At 54.5% G+C, this 12869-nt stretch overlaps 1 protein-coding gene across 9 annotated transcripts in view; it reads left to right on the top strand.

Moving 5' to 3' along the window:
- LOC147224646 (pleckstrin homology domain-containing family A member 5-like) overlaps positions 1 to 11278 on the top strand; it is a 30635-nt gene extending 19357 nt beyond the window's left edge. For 3 of the 9 annotated variants that reach the window (XM_086162693.1, XM_086162699.1, XM_086162701.1), the window contains 17 exons: positions 861 to 1356; positions 1427 to 1510; positions 1794 to 1913; positions 2513 to 2566; positions 3836 to 3898; positions 3987 to 4067; positions 4511 to 4660; positions 4777 to 4878; positions 4968 to 5126; positions 6212 to 6326; positions 6417 to 6535; positions 6696 to 6914; positions 7297 to 7449; positions 7736 to 7875; positions 8122 to 8261; positions 9512 to 9611; positions 10687 to 11278. In XM_086162693.1, coding sequence (XP_086018819.1) covers positions 861 to 1356; positions 1427 to 1510; positions 1794 to 1913; positions 2513 to 2566; positions 3836 to 3898; positions 3987 to 4067; positions 4511 to 4660; positions 4777 to 4878; positions 4968 to 5126; positions 6212 to 6326; positions 6417 to 6535; positions 6696 to 6914; positions 7297 to 7449; positions 7736 to 7875; positions 8122 to 8261; positions 9512 to 9603 — 2287 coding nt within the window. In that variant the 3' untranslated portion in view covers positions 9604 to 9611; positions 10687 to 11278. Of the gene's footprint in view, positions 1 to 860; positions 1357 to 1426; positions 1511 to 1793; positions 1914 to 2512; positions 2567 to 3835; positions 3899 to 3986; positions 4068 to 4510; positions 4661 to 4776; positions 4879 to 4967; positions 5127 to 5649; positions 5791 to 6211; positions 6327 to 6416; positions 6536 to 6695; positions 6915 to 7296; positions 7450 to 7735; positions 7876 to 8121; positions 8262 to 9511; positions 9612 to 10686 lie in introns of all 9 variants that reach the window. The other 6 variants (XM_086162702.1, XM_086162695.1, XM_086162696.1 and 3 more) reach the window with 6 other exon arrangements.
- The last annotated feature ends 1591 nt before the right edge of the window (positions 11279 to 12869 follow it).

Here is a 12869-nt window from a genome sequence, read left to right as displayed (position 1 = left end):
GCACTCTGGCCCTGCTTTGATGGAGCGCAGAAGCTTCTGGGCCTCCTCTCGTTCCTCAAACAAGGCCTTTTAAGCCGACCACCTTTGGAACCCTGAAGGCACAGCTCAACATCTCCCGGTCCCGCAGGAGGAACGCAGACCCGTTTCTCCTCGGCTTTGGCTGAGCTTTTTCTCCTCAGGGTTCCTGCTGCCGGCCGAGTCTGCACTCCTGTTTGCCCACCAGCTCAGCTGATGTTTGACCTGAGCTCCTCGTTCTCCTCGTCCTATTCGCGCGAGTTCTTAAAATCACATTCACACCTGATTTAAAATGCGCGAGAAGTAAAACAACAGCACGAGGATGGGTCTTCAAGTATAGTCTGTGTGAGAGGACAAACATTTTCCAGGAAGATTCCGAGGTTCTCCACAGTCCCCCAGGTCTGCTGAGGCTGCACGGTTTGCAGACCGGCGACCTCTGGAGCAGAGATCTGACCTGGTCTCAGCAGGAGGCTCAGATTTGGAGATGGCCTCAGTCAGATAGGACATGGAAGTTCCTGCATCACCGCAGTGGGAGCAGCCCTCTGCCAGGCAGCAGGAGGACGCCTCCACCAGGTGCGGGACGTCGACGCGCATTCCGTAGAATTCACAGCGGAGACGAGGAGATGATTGAGTCATCTTCCGCCAGATGCCGTCCCCTAACTGATGAACAAGAAAGGCATTGCCGTGGCGACGGGTCTCGTATACCTTTGACCTCTGCCCTGGCGTTTTCTTTGCGCGGCTCTTCTGCTCCCACCCCGCCCGCGGATCACAGCCCCTTGAATGGTTTCTGACGCGAGTGGGCATTCCTTCACAGCCTGAGCTCCTGTCTTTCTTCTGCTTCGCAGCGTCTCGTCCTATCAGACCCTGCCCAGGAACATGTCCAACCACCGCCCGCCCTTCGTGCACCACTACGCCGACGGCTACCGCAGCATGCCCAGGAGCAGCCTGGGCCAGCGGGACAGCATCTGCAGCCTTTCCCCGTCGCTGTACGAGCAGGCTCTGGGCCCCCCCCCTCTGGGACCCCCCCTGCTAGACAAGCGTCGCTCCATGCGTGACGACACCATGTGGCAGTTGTACGAGTGGCAGCAGAGGCAGGCCTTTGGCCGTCCGCCGCTGCCCTATGGCAACATCTCTAGCCCCAAAACCATGATGAACCTGTCGGAGCACGCTGCGCCTGCCATCTCCATCCCGCCCTCGCCCTCCCATGGCTCGCTGTCCATGTATGGGGGCTTCCCCCACGGCAGGGCCTACAGCCAGGGTGCCGCCCGATCCGAGATGGTGTCCCCCGCCTATCAAAGAGAGGCTGGCCCGGACAGAAGGCCGCGACCCCCAGCTAGCAAGGTTAGTGTCGGCCGGGTCCTCGTTCCTCCCAGAGGCCTCCCCGGCCTCACCGTGTTCCGTGTCTCCGCAGTATGCCTATCCTCAAGACAGAAGGTCCGCGCTTCAAGGGATCCCGGCGCAGACCCCATCGGCCCAGGGCCTCCAGGGCACAACCGTGAGTCCTTCCATCTAAAGGTGTGGTTGGGGTTGCCGTGGCGACGCTCTTCGACGTCCCTGGCTGTCATAGACCTAACGAGCGGGAGGTATTGGACGTTGATGTGGATGCGTCCGTCCGTCCGAGGAAGCTAGACATTCCCCTTGGGGGTCGCTCCTCCACCTGGGCGGAGCTGCGGAGTGTACGCCGATGTGTGATCTCTGCTCTCGGGAGCCCGACTCGTCTCCTGTCCTGATGTTCTACCCTCCGTGTGTCCTCCCTCCGTCCTGCCCCCCCCCCGCAGCCCGAGGAGCTGGCACTGCTGCTGCTAAAGCTGCGGCGGCAGCAGGCGGAGCTAAATTCTGTCCGGGAGCAGACCGTAGCTCAGCTCGTGCACCTGAACATGGACGGCAACGCCCTGAAGGTCAGGTCCTCCACAGGTTCTCCTGTAGGCGTGCGTGTCATGGTTTCGTGTGTTTGAGTACCTCCACCTCCACCCACCGGGGTTATTTCTAGATCTTGAAGTAGGACATGGACATCCACCTCCATCTTCATCCCGCACGCAACATTTCAGTCACTTGACTTTTCAGCTTCTCCAAAGCGTAGGCAGATGTTGGCAGGAAAGAAGATTGAAGATCTTAAGGAGGTCTTAGCCCGCTGGCGTCCGTCAGCATCAAATCAGGATTTTCAGCTGCTAAGTCTCCTTTAAGATGGAGCCGAATGTAGGTCAGCGCAGCTGGACGGGCGTGAGGAACCTCTGGGCTCCTCACCGCAGGAGCTCATCTTCGGTCAGCTGGTCAGTTCGTCTCCCGTCAGTCAGGATGCAGGTTTCAGCTATTCCGATCTAACTTTCCCCTGTGGAACCCCCGTGCACTAACACTACCTTGCGTGCGTGTCGTGCGTGTGTGTGTGTGTGTGTGTGTGTGTGACCTTGAGAGACCTTGTGGAATGCTTGCTCTTCTGTGTCCATTTTTCTTCATGTCCTTCTCCTGTCCCCTCTTCTGCCCATGCTGCTGATGGTAGAAGGACGTTCTCTCCAGCCACCTCCAAAGGACCCTCCTGTATTTGGACAATCAGGTGGGGGCTCTACCCTGAGCTTTGCCAAAGCCCAGGGGTCTTTGGTTCTCAGAAGACCTGCTCGCAGAGCAGATATCAGGAGGTCTTGAGGGGGCGCTGAGAAGCTGCTGCCCAGGTCTGACCCTCTCCCTTCTGAAGACCAACCACCCTGGGTTTGTCAGAGGCTGATGGTTTTCTGTGTTTGCCCCCCGTCTTCTTCTCCACACCTCACCCCCACCTCCACCTCCAGCCCCGAGTCTCAGCCAGTCTGAGGCACCCTCCTGCTCAGAGGTGGTTCTCCTTCTGCCAGTGAGCTCCTCCTCACACTTGAGAACCTCCACCCTTCTCCCCAGCCCCACCTCAGCTCCATCTCTTGGACTTCTGTTCCTGAAGGTCCTCTGTCCAGACGTGGACATGACTTCTCCACCGTCTCCGTGTTCAGGTCCACCTCAGCCTCCACCTGGGACCTGGTGGTGGAACAATCTGTAGACCTGGTCCAGGTCCTTGTCCTGGACCTGTCTCCTGGTTGAGTCAAAGGTCCTCCATCCAGCCGCTGCAGGGCATTATTCTCTTCGAAGGAGGTGGAGTTGACTCCCTCCTGTTGTTCTCCGTCTGGCTGCTGAAGCTCTCAGGAGACTCTGCTTCTGAGTCCATTGACCTCCCGCCCTTTCTTCTCCCCTCCTGTCAGCTGGTTCTGGCCCCTGCTTTGAGAACCTGAAGGAGGTTTAAGGTGTCAGTAGGACATTAAACACTGGCAGGGAACTGGAGACAGAGATTTGGTCCTGGTTGGCCTCCCTTTGCTGAAGAACAAGAAGATGAAGATGGTGAGTGGTCATGCTGCCCCCACCAGCCGTCCATTGTCCTATGAGCTGGAGGAGCTGGAGGAGCTAGAGGAGCTGTGCCTGTTCTGGATGTTCTCACATTCAACCACAGTGCCTGGAGTCAGTTCCAGAGGAGAACATGTGTGGAACAGCTTGTTATACGGCGTTCAGACTCTGACTCAAAGTTTGTTTGTGGAAACAGAGCTGGATTGTCACTCAAATACTCCAGTAGTATTTGAGTGAGTAATGCAAGTACTGGCGCCCGTTAGCTGCGGGATTGACACCACATCCCAACATGGCCGCGCAGCCAGTGCGCCGGATTGGTTTATGGGCCCATGAAAACCTCTGTTCTTCTGCTGGAGACAAACAAGCGACGCCGGTGAAGCCCAAAGGGGGCAGGGCTAGAGGGGGCGGGGGCCGGGTGTGAAGTATTGTATGTTTGCATCTGAAGAGCCGTGTGTCTTCTCAGGTGGTTCTAGAGGACTACAGAGACCAGGCCTTCTCCTGCATGCCGGAGGAGCCGGACCTGGATGTGAGCCCGAAGCCCCGCTCCCTCTTGACCAACGCCATCTCTGGCCCCATGGCTCCACCCCCTGAACACACCTTTCTTCTCTCCTCAGACCAAACTCAGCCGGCTGTGTGAGCAGGACAAGGTGGTGAGGACCCAGGAGGACAAGCTGCAGCAGCTCTACAGAGAGAAGGTGAGCCCACACTCCACCTCTGACCTCTGACCCGTGAACCCCGACAACCCCCGGGGGCAAAGAACCTCCCCCTTTTCTACCCCCACACTCCACTCCTAATGTTCTCCATCATGGATTCCCTCAGTGCTCTCCTGGCTTCTTCTATGTTTTCCTTCCTGGTTTCTCCATGTTCTCCATTCTGGGTTCTCTCCACATTCTCCTGCTTGGGTTCTCTCCATGTTCTCCGTCCTGGGTTCTCTGCATGTTCTCCTTCCTGGGTTCTCTCCACGTCTTCCTACCACAATCCTCAAACAGGTGTGCACGGGAGGCTTAGTGGTTGGATGATTTACAGCTGAGCCATCGGTTTAAGCAAGTGAAGGAACAATCGGACTTGGTGGAGCTTCCATGAAGCTGATCTCCTGGTGCCGTGATGCTTGTGGATGACCTCCGCACTCCTCCTGCAGCACACCCTGGAAACGGCCCTGCTGTCGGCCAGCCAGGAGGTTCAAACGGGCTGCTTGGACCCGGCCGGTGCCCACAGCCTCCTCCAGCAGAGGGACCTTCTGCAGAGCGGCCTGCTGAGCACATGCAGAGAGCTGAGCAGATCCACAGCCGTGAGCACACACACACACACACACACACACATGCAGGCACGCACGCAAACACACACATACACAGGCGCGCGCGCATGCAAGAGCTGAAGACCATGCTTGTCTCCATCCTGGTCCAGGAACTGGAGCGGTCCTGGAGGGAGTACGACAAGCTGGAAGGAGATGTGATCCTGGCCAAGAACAACCTGCTGGAGCAGCTGGAGGTCCTGGGGAGCCCCCAGGTAGGACCTTCTCTGAGGAGGACCTGCGTTGGCTCTCTGGTTCAGAGTGGACTGGTTGTGGAAGCCTCCCGCTCCTCTGTTCTCTGCAGTCCGAGCCTCCTAGCCCACAGCACCTGCACATCCAGAAGGAGCTATGGAGGATCCAGGACGTGATGGAGGCCCTGAATAAACACAGAGCCCAGAGAAGTGCCGCAGAAGGGATGAGCTTCTATGGACCCAGGACCTCCTTCAGCCGGCAGAAGACTGAGGTGAGGACCAGCCGCTCCTTCAGGAGTTCCTGTCAAACATGAAGTACTCCAGATTTGGTCCAGAAGGTTCTCAGATTAACAGAAAGAGATAATAGCTTAGTTTGCAAACATCTGGATCCAGAGCTGATCTTCATCTCTTTGGGTCATTGAAGAAAGGCTTAGAACGTCTGCTTCTCCAAGGGGGAACATCAAGAGAACATACTCTCCTTACATTGGCATCTACTTTATACATTTGAAATGCTAATGATGAGTGGCTCGAGGCCATCTGAGACATGAACATAGTTCTGGAGGTGGAACCTTTAGATGCTGGCTGGTTCCCCATTATTATCAGGTTATGAAGGCAGGATGAGGGACGTATAGAAGGTGTTCTGGAGGTGTGAATGTTCTTAAGGGATCTGGATGGTCTGGGGGGGTGTACAGCTCTGTCACCAGCTGGAGAAGGTTCTGATCTTCGGGGTCAGACCTGTTTGGACCAGATGGTGGTCTCCATATGTCACCCCCCCCCCGCCCTGTGTGACCCCAGGAGGAGGACCCGGTGCCCCCCCGCCCGCCTCTGCCCCAGTCCTACACTCCCCCCACCGCCCCCCCGCCCCAGGCTATTGCCAGATCTTCATGGCTACAAAGATCAGATGAAGGGAAGGCGAGCAGGAATGGCTCCACCAGCGTAAGCGCCCCACCCCAACACCACCACCCCTACCACCTCCACCTCCGCTTCCACCTCCACCCCCATCAACCCCTGGTCATCATTCATCGCCTGCTTGATGTTGAGTTTTTGGTCTTTGGTTTGGAGGAACATCTCACATTTTCATGTGGCTCCTGGTTGGAGCTCTGGCTAGAGAGGGTCCTCCTCATGTTTGGATGAAGTGTTTCCTGCGTTTTCTGTTTGGTTGTGAATGAAGGCTCATCTCCTCAGACATCCACCTGCTCTTCATGCTTCTGTTCAACACTTAATGGACACAGAGACATGGTGTCCTCAGACGTTTCTGCTGGGATTGCTGGGTTCTCGTTGTGGAACCGGAACCCCGGCGGAGCTGAGGAGCAGTTTTGAGAGAACATGCCTTAACCCTGTTCCGTGTGACCTTCAGGGTCCGGACTACCGGCTGTACAAGAGCGAGCCCGAGCTGACCACGGTGGCCGAGGTGGACGAGAGCAACGGAGAAGACCGGGCCGACGCCCCCCCCGACTACCCTGGAGGCAAAGGTGCAGTGCTGCAAGTCCTCCTGGAGGAGCACCTCAGATGAGATCAAATCAGATTTTCATCTCCCTGTGTTCTTTGTGTCCTCTGTCCAGCAGGGGCTTCCTACCCCGTGGGCATCGTGCCCCCCAGGACCAAGTCTCCGGTGCCCGAGTCTTCCTCCATTGCCTCCTATGTAACCCTTAGGAAGTGCAAGAAGGCTGACCTGCGGACGGTGAGTCCCCCACCCTGGTCCGACACTGCTCCTCGGTTTCAGCAGATAACCCTCTGGACAAACAAAGGCGATCAGCGGATTGTCGTCTGATGCATGCTGTCATGATTTGACATCTCGTCAAGTTGCCGTGATGTCCCGATCCATCTCACCCCGTGGACAGGAGCGTCCTCGCAGTGCTGTGGAGCAGCAGCTGTGCGTGGCAGCAGAGAGCGGCAGGACCAGGATGAGCGTGGAGGAGCAGCTGGAGAGGATCCGACGGCACCAACAGGGGGCGCTAAGGGAGAAGAAGAAGGGCATGGGTGTGCGGGGTGGCAGTGAGGAGAACACCGTCGCCCGCAGCCACTCCTTCACCAAAGACAGCCACCTCCGCAGCACCCAGGTACCAACACACAGCTCCGCCCCTTCTCTGGCCACATCCCTTCCCTTATCGCACTCCTCCTCTGATTCCACCCCTTCCCTGGCCTCACCCCTTCTCTGGCTCCGCCCCTCCACTGACTCCACCCCTTCCATGGCCCTGCCCCTCCTCTGACTCATTCGTTCCCTGATCCACCCCTGTCCTGGCCCCACCCCTTCCATGGCTCCGCCCCTCTTCTGACTCCACTCCTTCCCTGATCCCACCCCTCCTCAGATTCCACCCCTTCCCTGATCCCGCCCCTCCGTTGACTCCACCCTTTCCCTGAGATTGCCCCTCCACTGACTCCACCCCCTCACCGGACTCTACTCCCACCGGTGACTCTGTCTCCTCCTCTGACCCCGCCCAGATGAGACGCAGAGACATGGTGAGCAGTGACATCGAGGAGCTGGAGGAGTCCCTCAGGCAGCAGGAGGTGGTGAGGGAGCAGGAGACGCCGGCCGAGGAGATCGCCAGACTAAAAGAGGCCTCGCAGGCCCACAGCTTCAACCTGGAACGAGAGGTATCTGGAACCCACACAACCTCAGCTCAGCACGCTAGAGCATACAGAAGGACATACAGATGAGCATATGCTAGAAAATACGGTTGAACATACAGAAGAACATATGTTTGTAAACTACAGAGCAACATACACTAGAACGTACAGAAGAACATATAGAAGAACAGAAGTATGTGGAAGCAGCAGAACCTCACATGAAGACACACAAACACAAGAAGAAATAGCCCTGGCTCTGTCCAGTTTTTTTCTCTTCCTGAGACTGTTAGATTTACATCCCATGTCCCTGCAGCTCTCTGTGCCTGAGAAGGTCCTGATTCCTGAGCGGTACCTGGAGGCTGGGGGAGAGCAGGAGGAGGTCCTCAGCCCCCAGCAGGAGGCCGACAAGCAGAGGAAGGTGGACCGGATCAAAGCCCTCATCGCTAGGAACAGGTAGACCAGGAGAACCTCACCCTCAGGTCTGGAGCGGGTGGTCCAGGGTGGGAGAAGAACCAGGGTCTTTATCATCTCCAGCCCCTGCAGCTCCTTGTTCAAAATGGGAGAACTCTGCTTCAGAAGACAGCTGGCATAGTGACCCGCTGTGTGTGTGTGTGTGTGTGTGTGTGTGTGTGTGTGTGTGTGTGTGTGTGTGTGTGTGTGTGTGTGTGTGTGTGTGTGTGTGTGTGTGTGTGCGTGCAGCATGCAGAACGTGGTGCCCAGCATGGCTCTCAGCCCAGAGGAGGTGGAAGAGGAGGTCGCCGTGCAGGAGCAGGAGAAGATGATCAACATCTCGTATGAGCTGGCAGCCGAGGCCTCCAGACGCAGCAAGCTGGTCGCAGGTAGGTTAGCAGGTCTGGAGACTGGAGCTCCGGAGCACCTCATCCTTTCATGAATTCATTCATGTGTTCATCATGGTCCCTCACACCATCCCACCTACGGATACAAATAGGCAGGAGATGAAGATCAGCCTACGTCAGATCTCTCTGGACTAGATAACAATATATAATCTATAGGAACCAGAGCACAGGGGCGAAACCCTTGATGGAACCCAGGAACACAGAAGAATAGCTGATTCGTGGCTTTCTGGAGGTTTGGAGGAAGGCCTGGAGGAGGAGGAGGAGCGTCGGCAGTCTGTGTTCTGGCACCTCCTCCAGGAGATGAAGGCGGGCCTCCTTATCCCTCCTCATCCTTCCTGATGAGGAGGGATTTTGGGAAGATGTCCCACAAAGCAGGACCTCCAGCACAGATTACAGGAGGAACTGCAGATTAGATGGACCTCACGCACTTCCTGTTCCAGACAGCCACCCTCTGTTGTTCCACGGTAATAACTCTCAGAAATGAATCGGCTCAGAGTCAAGAATAAGAACAGTGGTTCCTTTGGAGAGACTTGAACCAGGTTCATCCAGGGCGGCAGATGTTTTCTCACTGGGGATCATAGCAGTTCAGTTTGTTAATGCTGATAAAAAGATCTGGAGCATAATTAATTTTTAATTAGCTGGGCAGCCGAACCGGTTAGCATCCAGCACTACTTCCAAATGAGTTTACTGAGTGAATGTGTGAGTGTCTGTGTCTGTATGTGTGAGTGTCAGTGTATGTGTGAGTGTCTGAGGAAGATGAAGCCGCATCTTCAATCCCCTGTTATGATTGTTGCGTTGTGTGATGGCATCAGGCTTGTCTCCAGGCAGGGCTCAGGGTTGGACCTCAGACCAAGACCTCATGAGTTGCGGTGGTACCGCTGGAGGTCGGAGGCATCGTCTCTCCTCAGCACACACACATCCGTGGTGGTTCGGGAACCATCTGAAAGGCGCAAAACAGTCTGCTGGATTGACGCCGGTTGCCCCTGGCAACTGCACTTGTACTTTCCCGGTGTTTCCAATAAAAATACGGTCCAGGTTTTCCTGTGTGTGAAAGCGGTTCTCCTGACCGGCTGTGACGACAAGTCAAGATCAGCGGAGAAGGGGCCCCTGGAGGCCAGGCCGGCTTACTGCGCCCTGCCCTCGGCCCGGTGGTTGAACGGCATTGATGTTTGTGGGTCTCCCCTCCATTGTGTCCATATGTGTTCTGACCTTCTTACTCTGTTTCGTTGCAGTGAACAGCCTGTTGCCCCCCGCCCCACCCCTTCCACCATCTCCTAACACCCCCCCTCAGCTCGCTGACGGCTCTCACTTCATGTGTGTGTAGTAGCATAAGTAAGGGCCTTCATCACCTTCCTGTCCACACTTGCACTACTAAAGTGCTGGGTCTTCACGCTGCAGGCCAGAGGCCCTCAGACCAGATCCTGGTTTTCTTGACGTGACTCAGATGTTTGAGAAGGACATGAAGATCCTGGGAATCTAGACCTTTCAAATCAGACACATCTGAAGTGGTGTATCCTGTTTGTGGCGCCCTGGGTGCAGAGATCTGATGTTCTTCAGCAGAGGCCAGGATCTGACAGCCCTGCAGCAGAGCATGTGTGTGTGAGTCCCTTTGATGGCTCCACAGCCTCCACAGAAGAGGAAACCACCTCAGTCTTAATCTGCTTGTCCAATATCTAGCAGCAGCAAACCTAGCCCTCCTCAGGGACAGTGGATCTGGTCTGACTCCCTTCCCTGCAGTGTGAACCCACCTGGTCTTTTTCTTCAGAATGTGAAATATTCACCTACTGTGTTTGTACTTCATTTTATTATTTATTTCTGGTGTTTAATGTCTTTTTCAGTCTTGTAGTCCTGTAGACCTGCAGTCTTGTGGTCCCGTAGTCCCGAGTCCATAATAATCTTTCTATGTAGTCTTGTAGCCTTGTTATCCTGTAGTGTTGTAGCTCTCTTATAGCCCTTTAGTCTTGTAGTCCTGTAGTCTCGTAGTTCTATAGTCCTTTCGACTTGTAGTCTTGTGGCCCTTTGGTCCTGCAGGTCTGTAGTCTTGCCTTGTAGTCTTGTAGCTTTCTTGTAGCCCTCTAGTCTTTTAGTCCTGTAGTCTTGTACTTCTGTAGTCCTGTAGTCTTATACTCCTGTAGTCTTGTCCTGTTGTTCTTTAGTACTGTAGTCTTGCAGTCCCGTAGTCCTACAGTCCTGTAGTGTTGTTGTCCTGTAGAATTAAAGTCTTGGAGACCTATAGACCTGTAGGCTTGGAGTCATGGAATCCTGGAGTCCTGGAGTCTTGTCTTGTAGACCTGCAGGCCTGTAGTCCCAGAGTCTTTAGCGGGTTTGAGGGAGGTCAAAATCCAAACATGAAACTTCTCCCACCCTTTCTTTCCTGTTCATAAGATCCTCCATGTTCTCCTCGTAGCACAAGCTCTTGCTTCAGTCAAAACCTACACATGAAGATGAGGGGGGAATGAAGAAGACGCTCTCAGGCCGAGAAAGAGCTGGCTCTGAGCCCTGCCTGCACACTGGGACGCCTCCGGAAGCGGAACCATCGGGACTTTGTGCTCTTCAACCAGACAAGATCATATTTTAGTTGTTCAGTTTTAATCTTTGGAGGTTTTAATGTTCCTTGTTCTTGAAACGGTTGATCTGGATCATCAGGTGTGTCAGTACCTGCGGTGACCCCCCCAACCCCCCCCCCCCCCCCCCCCGTGTTTGTTTACTCTGTTTGTTCCTTAAATTGCGGAGAGAAAACTATTTAACAGAACAGATGAGTTTGACGTTTATGGCGTGCTGGTTTTTCACACCCTCTGCCTTTAGTAGAAGAGATGCACACATGTGAAGAGCAATAACACCCGTTTGTAGCTGCAGGATGACTTTGTGTACAAAGTGTAATTATCAGAGTTTACAGTGTATATGATTGGATGACAAGGAGTGTGTTGGACACGCAGCGTTACTCATTGCTGTCCCGTCTGTTTTATATCTTCTTCAATAAATGTCTCTCTTCTTAACAAGTGCTTGTCCGGTTTGGTCTGATCCTCAGCAGCTCCGTGGCCATTGGTGCTGAACGGGGGGGGGGGGGGGGGGGGGGGGTGAAGGTATGAGATGAGATGATGAGATGAGAACAACTTTATTAATCCCGAAGGAAATTGTGCCAGAGTTTCAAGTAAAAAAAAAAAAATCAACATAACAGTAATAGATAATAGTAGAAAGGAGAAAGAATAAGAAATACAATTAGATATGAATTGTCCTAACTGTTGACTGTAACTACAAAGATTGAGGTACTCCCTCATCTTCATCCTCAACACTTGGAGCGTTTCCTGACCGAGGGCTCATTCATACTCAGGCTCCATAGGTAAACAGGAACATCTGCCCTAGATGTGGTCCAACATCGCTTCCCATGGAACTCCACTGTGCCATGGTAGTTAAGCGATACATCAACCGGGAAGAGGGGGGGCTGATGAAGATGTATGTTCCAAGATGGACAGCACAGTGGATGCCAGCGCTCTGTGCGAACGCTCAATCGATGTTGCCGTGTGGACGGACAGTTCTTCAGCGGACTGCCCAATTCCGCTCCCTCAGGACCTCCATGGCACTACCTTGGTAGCAATGCATCAACAGGTGAGCCTTCTGTCTGTCCTCTGCCTTCATTGCAGAGCAGAACCAGCAGAAGGGTAAGAAAACAGGAATTCTAGTCTGAACCGCGCAGATATGGAAGGCTTCTGGAGGCTCTTGTGTCCTGCACTGCCTCCTGCTGGAGTGGAGTGGGGTCATAGCATGAGATGGAGCCAGGGCCGGTCACGATCAGGAGCTCCCCGGTCAGCAGAAAGCTGCTCTCTCAGTGTCCACGTCCGACAAGTCTAGGGTGTGATTTCACGACGAGCGTGAGACTGGAAGTAGATGATGTCTTCACAGGTAAATCTTTAACATGATACTTGGACAAACGTCCCAACGCCTTGTTTATTAAAATGATTGTGGAGCTGTGGCTCCCTCTTGTGGACGATCATTGTTTCAATCTCTGTAACGCCCACGTGCAGGGGTGTCCAGGTCAACCTTCTGTAAAGCCCCCCACCCCCACCCAGCAACATCTTCCTTGGCAATTTACATTACAAAACATCTCACTGGACATTGGAGAGGTCAAGGCAAGGAGACGAACCCAAACCTGCACCCTGATCTTCTTGTAGTCACTCTTCATTAATAGATGAATAGTCACAAATATCACTAACAATTCACATTCTGCTCACGTGTGCGTGTGTCCTGGCCAGCCTATATTGCCGCATCCTTGACGTGATTTCGTTCTTCAGTCAAACTTGATATTAACAACGATACCTCGACAATCTAGAACAGGAGGTCCCGCCTCGTCCGGAAACGCTTTCATTTTCAGAGTGCGGAAGTCAGTATGAAAACTACATTTATTCATGTTCGCTCCTGTCGGGTCTTTGGCGTCACTGGGAAGCGATGGGGAGGAAGAAATAACCGTGGGGACCATTCTGCTTCCGAGAGGGTGGGGTCCCGGTGGGTCCCGGTGGGTCCCGGTGGGTCCCGGTGGGTCCCGGTGGGTCCCGGTGGGTCCCGGTGGGTCCCGGTGGGTCCCGGTGGGTCCCG

The sequence above is a fragment of the Fistularia commersonii genome, chromosome 17 (assembly GCF_037954325.1).
Source record: "Fistularia commersonii isolate RoL2024-O1a breed Wild chromosome 17, RoL_Fcom_v1.0, whole genome shotgun sequence".
In the NCBI taxonomy this organism is placed as follows: Eukaryota; Metazoa; Chordata; class Actinopteri; order Syngnathiformes; family Fistulariidae; genus Fistularia; species Fistularia commersonii.
The sequence above is the reverse complement of the archived record's forward strand: the minus strand, read 5'-3'. Positions and strand labels throughout refer to the sequence as shown.